Raw genomic sequence first — 18,818 nt, 5'->3', positions numbered from 1 at the left:
GCTAACAATGTTTAGAGAACCTGAAGGCCAGCTGGCGCGGTGGTTAGAGAAGCTAGCGGAGTATGACTTCCGGGTGCTATATCGCCCAGGTAAGCACCACCAAAATGCAGACGCTCTCTCGAGAAGGCCCTGCCAGGGGTCTTGTCCTTGTAACATCCGCGAACCCCGTGTTGTTGACGAACGTCAGGATAAGGCTGTGCAGTGTAGCTTAAGGGTGGCTGTTAACGATGTGGTTCCTATAGTGGGGGTTGTAGAAGATAACGATGACCAACAGTCCCCCCAAACAAACACCACATCGCCGTGTTGTCCCCCTTGCAGCAACGATTATGACCAAGCAGGCCCAAGTGTCCGCCATGTGAGTGAGCTGCAGGACAACACCCTGTTTCGCGGTTGGACCCCAGGGCAATTGGTAGACGCACTTAGATGTTGCCCCAGTGACACAGTGGTTGGGAAAGGGAAGCGGGCGGCCACCAGTCAGTCGAGATATTAGCTCACCTCAGCCCGGCCACCAAGGCCTATTGGGTGCAATGGAAGAGACTGTACCTGAAAGAAAGCGTCGTAATGCGGAAGTATTATTCCCCCGAGGGGAGGGAGTTCCACCCCAGATTCTGTTACCCCACACATTCCGCAACGCCATCATGGGGCAAGTAAATGACGGACCTGTGGGAGGGCATTTTGGGGTGGAGAAGACACTCACCAGGCTTCAGGCCAGATTTTACTAGTACAATATGAAGGACGATTTCACTGTGTGGTGCCATACTTGTGCCAGCTGTGCTGCTAAGGCTCAGCCCAAGAAGACCCCCCCCCCAGGCGGTCATGGGGACAGTGAAGGTGGGCTCCCCAGTGGAACGGGTGGCCGTTGACCTAATGGGCCCCCTAAATGAGACAGAAGATTACTTCAGTAAGTGGGTGGAGGCCTACCCTCTCCCTGATGAGCAAGCAATAACTGTTGCCGAGCGTATCATGGCTGAATGGGTGTGTAGGTACAGTGCTCCTCACAGCCTGCACAGTGACCAGGAAACCAAATTCGAGTCAGCGGTATTCCAGAAGATGTGTGAACTGCTGGGAATTGACACGCACAACATTGTTTTCATTCCCAGTCAAATGGTCAAGTAGAGCATTTCAATGCTACCCTGCAGAAAACATTGGCTGCCACTGCGGAGCGCTGCCATTGGAACTGGGACTTGATGATTCCCTATGCAGTCATGGCATACCGAGCCACCCGCCACAGTTCCACAGACCTCACCCCAAACATGATGCTCCTTGGAAGAGAAATAACTGAACCAATTGATTTGGTTGTCGAATTGCCCTCAGACAGCGAGAATGTTAACACCCTTCCAGAGTATGTAGTGCAACTCAGGGAGCGCTTGGAGCTTGCTTACCAAATGACTCGGGAAGCACTTGGGAGATCTGTTGAACAAGCTAAACGGCAGTACGACAAGATAACCTGCCAAACCCAATACAAAATCGACAATGCTGTTTGGTATCTGATAAAGGGGACCAAGAGAGTGAGAAATAAAGTGCGGAAATTCTTACCCTCCTATGAGGACCCATACTTCATGGTGGGCATATTAGACGACATGTTCTACCGGATCAAGAAATGTCCAAAGTCGGCAGCCAAAGTGGTGCATCACGACAAGCTGAAGCCCTATAATTCCCGAACACCCTTGGACAACACCTGGGCGCATAAGGAAGCCGATGCCTGGTCGCTGTTGGAGGTGTCGCCTGCTTTGCCGGACTCCAACGCCACAGCCCCTGATCATGGTCCCCTCAACCTGTGGGAAAGACTGCAAGGAACCGTTAGCAGGGGGGCTGCCCTAAGCTCCGACCCGGAATCATCGTCACCGGCGGTGCTGGACGGCAGCCGATCTCTAGTCCGTACAAAGGAGATGGAGACCCAGCGTCCTCTCAATCATCGAACAGCCTTGTGCGACCTCCACGCCGCCACGAAGGGGCCAGAGGGCCCGCAGGTCGCCCAGCCGACTTGGGGACTGGGTTTGCCGGTCCACCTGAAGAATGTAGCCTGAGGAGGGCTGTAGGCCGATTGAAAAAAAAAAAGCGTGGTAAAGTCACAACATTTAAAGTGTATTTGAATTGTTTGGTTTCTTCCTTTGAAGATGCACTACCATGTATGTAAAAGCAATGTATTTTACACTCCCTATTATAGATAAGATATGGTTATTCTAGCTTATGAGGCTTGTTGTGTATATCTGCGGGGAATTGCTAAAGTGTCCTGGACCGATGTTAAGGGTCTAATCATCATCCGGAGTGGGGGTAGTGTTGCAGGCATTTGCTTGGCCAGCTATGTGGAGCGGGTCATGTATGACCTGTGAACCAGGAAGTGCTGTGTTGTGTGTGTGCTATGCCTCATTGCTATGCTGAGTTGAAATAAAGTTGACTGAAAGCAGCAGCTGCCGAGGTCAGGTCACCCCTTACTACGGTTCGGACTTGAACAATACTGACAGTTAACGCATGCACGGGAAGACACAGAGATGGCCGAGGGTGGAATTGAACTCGGGTCTCCTACCTATGAAGCCTGCGTGCTAACCACTCGTCCGCCATGCAGCCTATGACAACTAAACAAGGATGTCTACAAATGCTGATTTTCATAACAATAGTGATCCTTGTATAAATTCTTCCTGGTCATATATTCACATGTTTATTTGTAATTATTGTAATTTAATGATCTGTTTTGTTGACCCGCCTAGATTTAAAAGTAACTTATTTTGTTTGTATAATCTATAGTTCTATAAGGCGTGACCAAAATGTTTTTATTTATTTATTTTAAACAGCATGTCAACCTGGAAATGCTGCAAGTCAGGCCGTAACTTCCTGTTTATATCAGCGCCTCACACAAACAGCCAATAATACGCCTTCTTCTTCATCATCTTTGGATTGATTGGCTCCTGGCATCAGGGTAATTCTTGCCGTCACTGACTGCCGAAATAAAACGAAAAGAACCGAGTAGTGACGATGCACACTGCAAATGTTTCCGAGAAAAAGTATCTGTGTTCGCTTGAAAACATTGTCCTTAGCAGGAATAGTAAAGCACAATATTAAAAAATACTAATACTAAATACTAATAATTACAGTAAGGACATTACTGTAAGGAAGTTTATAAACCTGTCTTTTGGATCTTGATTACAACCGATTTCTTTGCACGTAGAGACTGTATAGGCTAACCCTGCAATAATACTGTGGTATTGAGTCTGTAATGACAAAGCGAGTATAAAAAAACATGCACGGCGTGAATAGCACTACAATACCCAACATGCACTGCGGTATGTAGGGTATGTACAACACAAATGTGCTGCTTGACCGACATCGTGTCTATGCAGGTCGACATGGCACCCAGGCCTCAATATTAGCCAGTTTCACGTCCTTCAACACTTAACAGCAACCGTAAGTGAACTCTAATTATGAATAAAGTGCGTTTTATTAGCGATACATTCACGTTAACATGCTGCGGTCACCTGGACGTTAGCGGCTAGCTAGCAGCTAACCAGGAGCCGAAAGTCAAAAGTTGGCAGCAGTGTGACATTTGGCTTAGTAAAATACGATTACACGACAGCGACGGTAAAGACTTTGGAATACTTCAGTTGACGAGCTTTATGGGTAAACTATAGCCGAACACCGCACGTTCTGCAAAGACGAGCAGACCAATGTCAACTTTGTTATGGCGCCCATGTGAATACATGAGAAGTTGATGTCAGTTTAGTAAGCCCGGCCAGTCAGTGAATAGGAAGCTCGAACGGTGATCATATTTGACTGTGGATGTGGTTGTGATCACGTCATCGGGCTGTGTTGGCTGGCAGGAAGCATGTGGCTTCGTAAGATTGGATTTCCAATATCATTAGCGGTGCTTCCTATGATGTGATCATCGATACTTCTTATACCGGCTCTTCATGATTGAAATCGGGGGGTCTTAACCTTTTTGACATTGAGGCCCGTTTTTTCCAGTGCAGAGTGGCCCCTTGGCCCATTAAATATTAACTCTGTATAGATTTAATTGATCTCATTAATTTGTTTTAATTTTGTCAGTAATAAATCGAATCCACTCGCAATTTAACAAGCTAAAACAATAACGTGATCATCACAAAATTTTTATTAAACCTATCTTAACTTTTGCTAATGAATCAAAGAATAAATATGAAAGCTTAAGTTAGGCTTGTTAACAAAAAAGACCAATAGTAGATTTTACCTTTAACAACAAAGGTAATCGGAATAAAAATTAATAAAATCAATCGATCAAAAGCTAATGAAACAAATAAAGCAAGAATAAATATAAAAGCTTAGGTCAGGCTTGTTAATAAAAAAAGACTAATATTACATTTTACTTTTAATAAAAAAGGTAGTCGGAATAAAAATGTATCAAATCAATCAAAAAAAGGTAGTGATAAAATAAAGACATTATCCGTATCAGCAAATTAATATAACAATTGCTTCATAAGTCTTCATTTTTGCATGGCAGAACCAGATGTTGCTCTTTATATTTTAAGCAACAATCAAATCGTTGAACAGTCCATGTTTAACAAGCTACAACTGTTTTTTTTTATATTCCACCGGCTTTCTCACAAGTGTCAGATGCTTGATCTCTAGGTGCCGTTGTAGTTGTGAGGGCTTTAATGCTTCGTTAGATAGCGTCAGACCACACTCCACATACTGGGCTCGTGGCTTTGCCTTGCTTCCTCCATTTACAAAGTCATACTTTCGTAAAAAATAGTCTTTTATGGGGGACTGGCACCACTTTTGTCTTCATTGTTTCATTTTAAAAATGTATCCATTGCTAGTTGTAGTTGAATGTCTTCTGATCTTCTGTGAGCTTGTTAAACAACTGACTGACACATTACCGCCACCATCTGGTCGGAAGCTGCATGGTTACTGAGCATCTCATGGATAACATACAGTAGCATAGCAGCTAGTCTCATTCTTCAGTTGATAATCTACTACGCCAGGATTGCGATCGACTGGTCGATGGGTGAGATTAGCTGACTGAAAGACTGAGACCGAGATATTGACCGACAGTCATTGGCCGTTCGTTCACGACCGACACGGTACTAGCTGTTGCGCTGTTGTCGAACGAACGTGAACATGAGTGAACGGACTGACTCAACATGGCTGACCGGGTGTATGCACAGGGGAGATCGTGACCGAAATTAACTGATCTTTTTACTGAATGAACCGGAATAATCCGGCTCACTGAAATGAACAGTTTTGCCCACCACTATTTTGCAGTACTTAGCGCAGTAGTATGCGCATGCGCAGTGATGCGTGTGTCAAAGAAATGTGTCTTGCATTTTTAGTAGGTGGTAGATCCTTTTGACTCGGTCATGTCCGAAGTAGCTCTCAGGCTGAAAAGTGTGTGCACCCCTGTACTACACAGTCCCACGGTCCTCGTGGCCCACTGGTGCAAAAGTTTTTTGCGGCCCTATAGGTGGAGCTTGAGGCCCAAGTTTGGGTTAAGAATCATTGCTTTAAATCGATATTTAAGTCATTTGAGGTAATTTTTGTCTGAAGGTTCTAAGTGCAATATTCTTAATGCTTCATATTTCATATTTAATTTTCTAGCAAGATCACATAGTGTATATACTGGTCATGTATTTCATATTGCGCTCTAAACTGTATTTGTATATAAACCTGGGTAAAATTGTTTGTAAAATTTGTTAATACTTTGTTGTTTATATTGTTTATTTTTTACTATTTAACTGATTCTGTCCTCTTTGCTGCTGTGCAATGTAAATTTCCCCACTGAGGGACGAATAAAGGTATAGCTAATCTAATCTAATCTAAACTGTTGAATGGCTGATCATCATAAAAGGAGCCATGTGTGAAATTTTTGTCGAGTAATCAAAACAAAACATATTTTTGCTTGTTTAAAGAGAAATAACAGACGAGAAAAAATAAAACATAACTAAATAATGCAGAACCAATTGGTTGAGTTATTCAGATAATCAAGCATTTTTATTTCTTAAATGGACACAGTGTAAGTGGTGGTTATTTTTAGGGCTATATATACTATATGTCTTAAATGGACAGAGTACATAGTGTAAATGGTGGTTATGTTTAGGGCTATATATACTATATGTCTTAAATGGACATAGTACATAGTGTAAATGGTGGTTATGTTTAGGGCTATATATACTATATGTCTTAAATGGACATAGTACATAGTGTAAATGGTGGTTATGTTTAGGGCTATATATACTATATGTCTTAAATGGACATAGTACATAGTGTAAATGGCGGTTATGTTTAGGGCTATATATACTATATGTCTTAAATGGACATAGTACATAGTGTAAATGGTGGTTATGTTTAGGGCTATATATACTATATGTCTTAAATGGACATAGTACATAGTGTAAATGATGGTTATGTTTAGGGCTATATATACTACAGTAAACCTCGGATATATCGGATTCAATTGTTCCCTCTGGTTTTGTCCGATATAAGCGAAATCCGTTATATGCGTATGCCGGAAAATGTCCATTTTACGCATATATCGAATTTATATCCGGTATATGCGTAAATCGGATTTTATCCGTTATAAAAAGTCACTTCCTTGACTATGTTTCCAATGTACCTGGACGCGCAGGCAACGCTGCAAACGCTGCAAATGACGTCGTATAGCGGCCTGTCACGATTCGGCGAATCGGTGCGCCACGATGCGGCCATCCGATATATGCGAGGGAAATGTAATGGAAATGCATTGGAACGGGACTGGAGATTTTGTCCGAAATAGGCGAAATTCGTTATAAAAAATCCGATATATGCAATGAATTTTTATTGGAAATGCATTACAGAAAAATTGGGTCTTTTTCATCTATCCATTGTGAGCGAATTTCCGATATATCCGAGGTTTACTGTATATGTCTTAAATGGACATAGTGCATAGTGTAAATGGTGGTTATGTGGCTATATAGTATGCTCTATGCAATCTGACTGCACTAGAGGGAGTTTAACTGGTGTGAATAAAGCAGGCAAACAAAGATGAAATTGAAATAAAATGATATATTATAAATGTTTTTAAAAAGGTAGATGTGGTGCAAAATATAACAATTAAATAGCCAGTTTAATAACCACCAAAACAATTATTTAACTAACAGACAACCACAGCTTTTACTTAAGCTGTTGAGTATTAGGGGTTTTGGAAAAATAAAACGAAACAATGCTTTCATGGAGGTTGAAAGTTCCCCGAGTCTCATTGGTATCATTAGTTCAGCTCAAGGATTGGCAACTAATAAAGATACAACAGACAATTAAAGCATGACACAATAAAATAGTAGAGAAGATACCGTAAAAAAAAACATGATAGTAATAATAAAAGGATAATACAAAGTGTGATAGAATTAATAAAAAGTAAAGTAAAGTAGAAACCCACAGTGCACTTTCTCACATCCCTGAGTAGGTTCGGCGCCAAGAAAGGCCATGTTGAATAAGTGTTGTTTGAGGTGGAGGTCATTCCAAAGATGTGGTGCCACTGCTTTCAAGGATTTGTCACCTCGCGTGCAAAGCAACGCACCAGGGACCATCAGCTGGTGGTGGCCGGCATACCACTTCAAAAGTGGTGCCAGCTAATGCATGGATGATCATCTGGAGTTCTTTGTTGGACACCCTAGGCCAGGGGTGGGCAAACTTTTTGCCGCATTGATTTAACAGTCCAGCTGGAATTATTGTATCTGTAAAAGTGTCATGCAATCTGCTTTATGGACACTTTGAGATCATTTATTTCATGTAAAGTGCGTTATAAATTTATAATAATAAATTGATTATTATTTATATTATTATTATTTGTTATTATTATTATTTGTATTATTATTATTATATGCTTGTGTCCCTTTTTTCAGGAGCACTTTGTAAACAACAGACCACATAAAGTGTTATGCAATCTGCTATATGTGCACTTTAAGATAATTTATTTGATGTAAAGTGCGTTATAAATTTATAATAATAAGAATAAATTATTATTATTTGATATTTATTATTTTATATTATTATTTTTATTATTACTATTATGTAAATTTATAATAAGAAGAATAAATTTAGTATTTTATATTATTTGTTATTATTACTTTATATTATTATTATTATTATTATTTGTGTTATTATTATTATTATTATTATATGCCTGTGTCCCTTTTTTCAGGAGCACTTTGTAAACAGACCGCATAAAGTGTTATGCAATCTGCTATATGTGCACTTTAAGATAATTTATTTGATGTAAAGTGCGTTATAAATTCATAATAATAAGAATACATTATTATTATTTGATATTTATTATTTTATATTATTATTATTTTTATTATTACTATTATGTAAATTTATAATAAGAAGAATAAATGTAGTATTATTTTATTATTTGTTATTATTATTTTATATTATTATTATTATTATTATTATTATGTGCCTGTGTCCCTTTTTTCAGGAGCACTTTGTAAACAACAGACCGCATCAAATAACGAAATTATTGTACCTGTAAAAGTGTCATGCAATCTGCTATATGTGCACTTTGAGATCATTTATTTGATGTAAAGTGCATTATAAATTTATAATAATAAGAATACATTTATTATTTAATATTATTATTATTATGTGCTTGTGTCCCTTTTTTCACTTTGTAAACAACAGACCGCATCAAATAACGAAATTGATAAAACCGCCAAACCATGAAAATGTCGGCTCAAGCCATGATGCCAGCTTGTATGTTGACTTTAAATGAAATACTTTGGAAAGAACGGGCGGGCCGTATTCAAACACTTGGCGGGCCGGATGTGGCCCCCGGGCCGTAGTTTGCCCACCCCTGCCCTAGGCCATGGGTCCAAGTTTAGAGATGTTATACAATTCCAAGAAGCGTTTTTTCACAAGGTGTGCGGAGTGGCGTTCCAGTGACATGGACTATAATGATGGTATTTTTTTTCTTAGAATATTGCCACCTTAAGTAATAATTATTAAATAAATTATTACATAATCAATTATGAGTTTTTCTCACTAGATTGTTTTTTGTAATATTTTGAATTCATTCATTCATTCATTTTCTGACGCTTTTCCTCACGAGGGTCGCGGGGGTGCTGGAGCCTATCCCAGCTGTCTTCGGGCGAGAGGCGGGGTACACCCTGGACTGGTGGCCAGCCAATCACAGGGCACATATAGACAAACAACCATTCACACTCACATTCATACCTATGGACAATTTGGAGCCGCCAATTAACCTAGCATGTTTTTGGAATGTGGGAGGAAACCGGAGTACCTGGAGAAAACCCACGCATGAGAACATGCAAACTCCACACAGAGATGGCCGAGGGTGAAGGGTGGAATCGAACCCTGGTCTCCTAGCTGTGAGGTCTGCGCGCTAACCACTCGACCACCGTGCTGCCCATATTTTGAATTCATTTTTTAAATTAATAGCTTGGGATTTTTGCTGTTTTGAGGTTTACTTTTCTTGTTAAATTATATATTTAGAATGTGCTGCGGGCCTCACTTTGGGCACCCCTGGCCTTAGACAATATATTGTAAGTTTTTTGTTGCGGAATATTTAAAAAAAGAAATAAATTTTTCCCCCCATTGCTATGGCACACCCTTTTCCCCCTGGTCTCATGATGTCAAAGTGATGATGAACAACCAGGGCATTGGTGGCTCCATTCAGGGTCACAGTTGAGCCCCATGCAGGATTGCACCTGGTGGGGTAAGGATGGAGCTGAAAAAGGTGAGGGAGGAGGAGCTGGTTGAGGATGTCAAGGGAGTTGGGAGCAAGAAACCATTTTCCATGACACTTTGCTGTCATAGATTGGGATCCTGCGGTGCCCGTCAGGTCCCCCCTGCTCAAGAAGGCAGTAATTACTACTAAATCTTTTTTTTTTTGCTCTCTGTCCACAGTGTTGCCGAAGGTGGCAAGGGAGAAGAAGTAGAAGATGACGTTAATGCAGTGCATCCTCACCCGTGGCACCCTGCAAAGGGCGCCGGTGATGCAGCGATTATTGGCGAGTGTTGCTGTCCAGGACCCACCGCAGCCACGGTGCGGGTGCGCCCTCTTCCGCCTGCCTCCCCCACGTCACGTGGTCTGGCACCGGTTCTCCACGTCGCCGTTGAGCATGGCAGCGCATCAGCCCAAACACCAGCCTTCTGGTGGGGAAACGCACTCCAGCTCTTCACCTCAAACGCCGTCAGATCAACGAGAGACAGCGGAAGAGGTGGACCCATTGCAGGACAAGTCCATCGGTCTTGTTCAGAGATTTAAGAAGACCTTCAAACAGTACGGGAAGGTGATGATCCCTGTGCATCTCCTCACATCCTCTGTCTGGTTTGGAACCTTCTACTATGCTGCAATGAAGTAAGACATCATGACTTTGTTTCTCACAATTACAACTACTGACAATAATTCCCTTTTTTTTGTGTGTTTTTTTTTCCCCATCCCAGAGGCGTAAATGTGGTACCGTTCCTGGAGATGATTGGTGTACCAGAATCACTTGTTGGACTTTTGAAAGAGTCATCCAGTGGTTACGCTCTGACTGCTTACGCCATGTACAAGGTCATTTCATGCACACGTTTCACTACCAAGCTAGCATTGGCCTTGTTTTCCATCTACGCTTACTAAACAGCATAGAAAATACATGAAATAAATACATTTGGGAACCACAAATTAGGGACGTTCCGATCAGGGTTTTATTCAGCAGATACGGATTATGTACGAGTGAAATCGGCTGCTATCGATACCAATAGGGATCATATACCGTATTTTCCGGACTATAAGTCACACTTTTTTTCATAGGTTGGCTGTTCCTGCGACTTATACTCCAGAGCGACTTATAAATGAAAAAAACTGTTTATGTTACAACCAGGCACCTTTTCTGTTCATGTTTATTTTTTGTGTAGCTGAATAAGCATTTAGCATTAGCATATCTTACACCTATTCAGCCTGTTCTCTATTCTTTTATTGTTAGAACTTGCCTTGCAAGAGGACGTAATGTTTGTTTTGGTCAAGTAGTTTGGAAAATAATTTACCGGCAAAAAATGTGACTTATACTCCAGTGCCACTTATGTATGTTTTTTTTTTCCAACCTAATTATGCATTTCTGGCCTTGTGCAACTTATACTCCAGAACGACTTATAGTCCAGAAAATAGGGTAGATGTACTGCTGCTATATTAGGGCTCACCAAGGTTTTTTTCCTTGTGGGAGCTACTCTTACAAAATGAAATGACTCATTGGAGAACTTTAATACAGTTTATTTTCAGGTTGGCAACCCGAAGTGCATAACTAAAATAATAATCATATTTTACCTATGACAGTTGGTAACTATTTTTTCTGTCCCTTCATTCAAATGTAACGTACATTTCATCATGTGCTGCTTATTTAGCCAAATGATGTTCAAACAAGAAGAAGAATGGTGTGAACACTAGTATGTGGTGTATGAAATGAAGCCATACGAGTAAAGAAAGCAGCTATGGGACTATACGTTGAGTGTTTTTGGTTTGTTTTGTTGACAACGCTGGGGACCCGTTGGGACCCATCAATAGCCAGTTTGGGGGACTTAGGATCTGTCTGAGAACAAATTTTGCTTTGTTCAATACTGAAATATTTCTGGCCACCTTATGTTGTATATTTGTAATATGAGGTTTCCCCAGAAATTTATTTTCGTTCACCCTTTCAATGTCCACATCGGAAGGGTCCACATATTTGTATTTGCTGGTGCGTGTCCTTTCTGCTGTTACCAAACAGCAGAAACAGCATGATTTTAGTTTTATTTAAGTTTAAGGACAATCTATTATCATCAAACCATCTTTTTAGTGTGACCATTTCTTCTCTGACCTTTCTAATCATTTTGTCTGTACTCCCTCAGAACAAAAAGCAGTGGTATCATCCGCAAATAATACCAGCTTTAAGTCTTTCGTTACTTTGGTTAGGGTTAGGGTTAGATATCATTGATGTACAAGTTGAACACTTTTGGCCCCAGTATTGACCCCTGGGGTCAATACAGAAGATGAATGTATGTGTGTGTATGTATGTATGTATATATATATATATATATATATATAATTTATTTTTTTACAAATTTGCAAGTTGATATAAGTGCACAGACCTAAATTTTCTGCTTGCGCTTCTAAAATTAGAAGTTGGTGGCCACTGTGCTCCTCCTTGCAACATTGTAATGCAGGACTTGGATGACCTTTCCAAGTGGATTCACTGCTATGAGCAATTTGGTGTTCATGCATTGACCAGCCTGTCTTTGTCCTTCAGATTGCCACGCCTGCCAGATATACGGTTACTTTGGGCGGCACATCTCTGTCCGTCCAGTACCTTCGGAAGCACGGCTACCTATCCACCCCGCCACCGGTCAAAGACTACATCCAGGACAAGATGGAGGAGACAAAGGAGAAACTGTCGGAAAAAATGGAGGAGACAAAGGAGAGGCTTTCAGAGAAAATGGAAGAAACCAAAGGGCGCTTCTCTGAGAAAATGGAAGAAACTAAGGACAAGCTGTCTGAAAAGCTCCAGGAAACCAAAGACAGGGTATCAGAGGGAAAAGCATTTTTTAGGAAGGACAAATGAGTAAATATTGCAGGCGATGCCTCAATAAATGAAAAGATGAGTGATTTGGGAGCACCTCTAAGGCGCATTTAACTTGGTCCTGAAATTCCACCGCCATCTGTCTCTTTTGTATTCAATTTATGTGCTAATCATCCACACACAGTCGTGCCACGCAAAGTACACTGTAATTGGAGACCAGACCGCAGCTTCCCTGGAGCTCCCCGACTTTAGCTCTTTGCTAAATGAACAATGTATAAAGTTAGGTGAAGTTCAGGAAACACGACACGATGCAACTCCAACGTGAAGTTGTTGTATGGCTGTCTTTTTCTAATGTAGAAGTCAAAATTTCACTTTTTCTAATGTATTTTTATTTTTTGGCCAAAGCTAATTTATGACAGCGGGGCGACCACCTAATGTATTTAACCCTTAGATGCACGAGTGACGGGACCCTACACTCTTCCATAAGTGGGTCAAAAATGACCCATACTAGAATCAATGTGTTTTTATGCCAATTTTGCCATTTTGGTTAGGAATACTCACTTGTATGATATTTAGGACCACACAAGAATGATTTCATGTTAGAAACATCTTCATTTTTCGCTTTTTTACATCTTTGAAAAAGAAAATGACCCAATGAGGATCCATTGTGTGTTGCATAAAGGTAAGTTAAAAATGTGAACGGCATGATATCAAAAATACGATTTTTGAGGAATACCTGGAATATGAAATGATAACAATTTTTCATTACAAATATATTTCAAGAAAACAACCTGACCTGGTCATTTTTGACCCACTTATGGAAGGTTGGGGTAGTAACAAAAAAACAAAAATTTCTTTAAATTAATAAAAGGTAAGTTAAAAATGTGAATGGCATGATATCAAAAACATGTTTTTTGAGGAATACCTGGAATATGAAATGCTGAACATTTTTCAAAAACAACCTGACCGGGTCATTTTTGACCCACCTATGCATCTAAGGGTTAATAGAAGGAGTTCATCTAATCATGATCATCATGTCAAGCAGCACTCATTCATGTTAGAAATGGGCAATATCAACAGTATACGTAAATATATAATATATATAATAAATATAAATATAATTTGCGATAATTCAATTTGATGACCGACTACCGACATCATGTTCTTTGCGGTGCTGAGCTGCTCTTAAATGACTATTGCTATGACGGAGAACAGAAAGTGGAGGCCTATGAATAGCAGAGTGGTGAAATAAAAAAATGTATGCTTGGCATACTTTAACACAAGTCTACCTGGAGCCGTGTTAGATGAGCAAGTGTCTAGAAAAAGAATAATAAATCAACTACTGTCACTGTTGCAAGCGTACATGTCTGAAAACCGGAAGTGATCCAATAAGATGCCTCAGCAGACACCAGTTATCAGTTACCAGTTGTAACCTGGGAGCTTACTGAGATGCTTATTATTATTTAAATCCTGATAATGTTCAAAATTTGCAAGATGTACATGTTGCACTGTTGGATCTTATGACGGTTCTATGTAGGCCTTCAAAGTGCAAAAAGAAGAAATGGGAGTGAGAGAAAAAATGTTTACAGGAAACAATTTATTGCAAACAAGCATTAAATGAAATGGGCTGATCAAAAGTTAGACACCAACCTCTGAAACCCTGCTAAAATAGAAATAAAATGTTGAAAAAAGGAGTGAGAAATGGGTAGTTGTGCCGTTCTTGTTAATCAGGTGAAAAATGTCTTTGGGTATGCTTGATGCCAGTGTTTCCAGGAGGCTAGTGGGAATGTTGATGGCTTCACGGAGGGCATCCTCTGTCTGCAACTGATGTCTATTTTTGTAAACTTCTCTTGCCATCCATCCCTAAATGTTCTCCATTGGATTTACATGAGGGGAAGACCAGGATGGACCAAAAGAGTGAGCTTATGTGAAGTTCAGCGTTGACTGTTGGAAAAGCTGGTCATTATAAGTCATAAGGGATGCCCCCTGCATCATCTCCACATAGATGGTGCCATTTGACGCCCATGCACAACCAGAAGTTCCATTGTACCATTGAAGGATCATGATGGCGCCCCCTCGACTGTGTGATGTGGGAAACATCTCAGGTGGAATGTCTTTGCTAGTAATGTAGGAAGCCATCAGGACTATCAAGGTTACACTTTTTCCCATTAGAGAATAAAACTTGCAATGTTTGGTGCTCCCTGGCAAATTCCAAACAGCCAATTTTGTGGCATTGACGGACACCTGTCTTCTTCAAAGCTTTGCTGGCAGATGGTGTCTGGTGGTTACTGGACTGCACTCGGCACTGAGGACGGTCCTGTGTCATGAAAAACAGCCACTGGGATTTTGACATTTTTTGGGTCAATGTGAAGCTGTGACAGTCGGTCTCATTCGGTCCACATTTTTTCCAGGAATTTGCATTTTAAAGGCAGTGTTCTTAAAGGGGATCTATGATGCTTTTTTCCAATTTTCTGACCTATAAATGTAGTTCAAATGTTCTCGTGTTAAACCATGCCAACGTTTCAGATGATGAGGTTTGTGCCTTTGGAAGTGAGCCCTGAAAGAAGTTTGGGATGGCTCCGTTTCAGCAAGTTTTTTCCAACCATGGATGCCTGTGATGTCACAGAGAGCCGGACCTCATATGGGTGTGCCAGGATACGCCAGCCCATCTGCTGCACTCTTGTGGAAGATTTTTATTTTGTGTAAGTGGTTGTCCGTGTAGCATTATAAAGTGTGCATGCATGCACATTTACAAGTTCACCGATGTCTGGAACACAAGTGACATTTGGCGGGAGGCGGGCAGTGGGTGGAATAAATTAAAAGAGACCACTTTGGAAATTCAGCTGGAATAGGTGCAAACTCTGGAAGATCTAGAAAGTCCACAACCCGAAAATGAGCATAACGGGTCCTCTTTTTAAACGTTGATCTTTGAATTGACTTTAATGCTTGTTTGTAATAAATTGTTTCCTATAACCATTGCTTTTGTCTCACTCCCTCCTCTGCTTTTTTGCATTTTGAAGCACCACATAGAACCTGCTCCTTTATATTGCATGAATATTGCAATAGGGATTTTAGGCCATATCTCATCCCTAATTCACAAATTGTGACTGATGTGTAGAACCCCATCAACAAACATCTTGAAATAGATGCAAACGTTCTGTTGAAGTGGAGCTACAGATGAATAAACAGGCAAATCACTAGAAAGTGTCTCATGTTTATTATGTTTCTTTCCGAAGGACAATACTTGTTTTATTTTCAACCTGGACCACTCTGGTGGACTTGAGTCTTGTCTGGGGGTTTCCTCCAAAGGCATGCAGGTTCTTATGAGTTAATGGTAATGGTAATGGTTTTATTTCATTTGAACATGCATCAGATTACAATTGAATGCATCCCATAATCAGTTCACAGTTCCACATGTCCAAAAGGAGTAGGAAGAAGCATTCATTCATTCATTTTCTACCGCTTTTTTCCTCACGAGGGTCGCGGGGGGTGCTGGAGCCTATCCCAGCTGTCTTCGGGCGAGAGGCGGGGTACACCCTAGACTGGTCGCCAGCCAATCGCAGGGCACATATAGGCAAACAACCATTCACACTCACATTCATACCTATGGACAATTTGGAGTCACCAATTAACCTAGCATGTTTTTGGAATGTGTATTGGATGACAATTTTAGCTAATTGCTTGTTTTTAGCCTTATGCATTATTTTAGCTGTTTGAAGATGAACTATATCAGCAAGTTGAAGTATTTGTGATTTTAGAAATAAGGAGTTACCCACGTGTGTGTGTGTGTTTTTGTCCCGACAGTGGGGAAAAATGTAGGACTTGCTTCTTGTAAAGTTCCAACTTTATTCTAGTAAATGTATCAAATTAAATGTATGACTATTGTGAACTCTTGTCATAAATGTCCGACTTTATTCTTGTAAATGTATGACGATTATTGTGAATTTCCAACTTCATCCTTGTAAATTCACTTTTTATCCTCAGAAATTTCAGAACCTTTTCCCATAAACATACAATGTACAAAGAGAAATATGCATGAAAGAAACAAAGATTGCAGCGTTTCAAAGAACAAGGAGAGCCAACAGAAGTGGGTAGAACGTAAAAGGAGACAAACTGCCATTTATTCGGTGCTTTGAAGAGGAAATGCTGTCTGTGAAGGACCTCAAAGATAACGTGAGACTTTGACACCACGATGTGGAAAATAAACCAAACAGGAAGGAAAGATGGACATTGACTTTCACACACAAACCCATTAAGATAATGACTCCTTTTTCCTTAGCAGGCATTCCGCTTAGACCAGGGGTGTCCAAAGACCGGCCTGAGGGCCATTTTGGCTCGTTTTTTTTTTTCGGTCCACAGTTTATTTAAAAAAAACACACACACACATCAAAAATGTCCAAAATCAGAACACTTCCATGGATGATAAGCGCAGCGCAAAAAAAAAAAAAAACTACAGTAATCCCTCGCCACTTTGCTCTGATCACGGTTTTTCAAAAAGTATGCAATTTTATGATTGAATATAAATACATATTGACATATTTATTGCCTAAATGGATCATTTTCAGGCATAAAAATTACGGAATAAAGTAAAATACCAATGTAGAGGACAATGTAGTATTCCACACTAGTTGTCAGTCATGTTACATGAATGAGACAATAGCCACTGCAGGAAGTACTGTACAGAAACAGGAAGTAAGCTCTCCTAATGCTAAGCTGTGTGAGTCCATATTATGTCTTATGTCTTCTAGTGTATTGGGTCGTAGGAGTGTAAAGGTTATAGACTATAGGGGTGTTATTTGAAGTCTACAGAGCTCTAATGTAGAAGGTTGTAGGAAGGTTTTCGATGGTCCAAAACAAGATCCCATTTGTAAATAAGGAATCCAATGAACCGCCATGAACGGGGGATTACTGCATTGAAAAGTTAGAAAAATGTTAATCATCTGGATTTGGAAAATTTCAATAAAATTGATCATATATACAAAAAAATGGCAGGAAATGACTTGAATTTTGACATTTAAAATAGAAAACTTTGAATAAAATGTGAATGATGTCATCATTTGTCCATCCATCCATCATTCCATTTTCTATGCTGTTTATCTTCATTAGGGTGGCGGGGGCGAGAGGTGGGGTCCACCCTGGACTGGTGGCCAGCCAATCGCAGTTATAATCTACAAAAAATGGTGTTGACTTTTAAAATACGTCATCATTCTGAGTGAAAACATGTCATTTGTGTGAAGTGTTTAGCGTTTATTGACGGGTGACAGATGGCACCCTGGACACCCCTGTCTTGTGGTGAGGCTGCCTTGTGAGAAATGCTTCCGTTAAAATCCTTTTTGTGGCTTTATTAAATGCAAAAGATGTTGGAAAAGTGGTTTGGAATCAGAGCGCCATCCTTACCACTTACACATCGCTGTGCAGGGTGTCCCGATAAGTCTGGACTGGCAGGGGGGAAAATTTAAAAAGCCAAATTTTATACGCAATATGAATAAATAAGTAAATAAAAAGATGTTCTTTTTTACAATTGAATTTATTGTGTTGTGTTACTTTATTATAAATTATAAATTAGATATGCATGTTTTTTTTCAAACCCATTCAGGAACTTTCTGCTTCTGAAAAGCCATATGGTAGCGCTAAATTTTATATCTACTTTTTAAAAAATTTAAATTTAAGTGTAGTTTGTCCACACCTGGAGGTGAAGACTGGAGCAAGTTTAGGATTTGATGAATTATCCTAATGAAATATGAATACAGCACATCACTACTATCAGGAGAAGCAGAGTATAGAAGGGGATGTGGCCCAGCAAGGTGCACTGTATTGGGGCACACGCTCCGAGCAGCTGGTGTTGCGCCAAAGGTCTGAGTGGGAAGGAAAAAAGGAAAAAAACTGTGCTCACCCGCACAGTACGGGTAATCTCGCCTCATTAGAGCGCTTTTTTAAATGATCAGTTATCTGAGTTAATGTTATTGTTATGATTTATCAACATTTCTAAAAATCACCCACATTCTTAATGTTTAAAGGCGACCTATTATGCTTTTTCCACTTTTCTGACCTATAAATGTAGTTAGAATGTTGTATTCTCATGTTAAGCCATGCCAAAGTTTCAGATGTTGAAACTCGGAACGCTCGCTTTCTGAGTGTTTTTCTAACACTAACTTGCTTATCCTTCCTCTTGTGTTAGCTTTCTGGTATCATCTCTTCATTTGATCTTTTGACGGTTTTGACCCGTGTATTAACCTTCCTCTTGTGTTAGGGTCGGCACCGACCCGTTTTACATTTTAATGCATAAAAAGAATCCCATAACATTTGTTTATTGCA

General features: G+C 40.2%; 1 protein-coding gene across 1 annotated transcript; it reads left to right on the top strand.

Annotated features, from left to right (window-relative positions):
* The first annotated feature begins 3,253 nt into the window (after positions 1–3,253).
* Positions 3,254–16,316, top strand: LOC131105618 (uncharacterized protein C18orf19 homolog A-like). Its single transcript, XM_058053954.2, has 4 exons — positions 3,254–3,402; positions 9,874–10,327; positions 10,414–10,525; positions 12,234–16,316. Exons 2-4 carry the CDS (start codon positions 9,909–9,911, stop codon positions 12,543–12,545), a joined length of 843 nt encoding a protein of 280 aa, XP_057909937.2. The 5' UTR covers positions 3,254–3,402; positions 9,874–9,908; the 3' UTR covers positions 12,546–16,316.
* Positions 16,317–18,818: the final 2,502 nt, after the last annotated feature.

This window comes from Doryrhamphus excisus, linkage group LG5 (assembly GCF_037039965.1).
Source record: "Doryrhamphus excisus strain RoL-2023G ecotype Guam linkage group LG5, RoL_Dexc_Guam_v1.1, whole genome shotgun sequence".
In the NCBI taxonomy this organism is placed as follows: domain Eukaryota; kingdom Metazoa; phylum Chordata; class Actinopteri; order Syngnathiformes; family Syngnathidae; genus Doryrhamphus; species Doryrhamphus excisus.
Note: the sequence above shows the minus strand (reverse complement) of the source record. Positions and strands in the feature narration are given on the sequence as shown.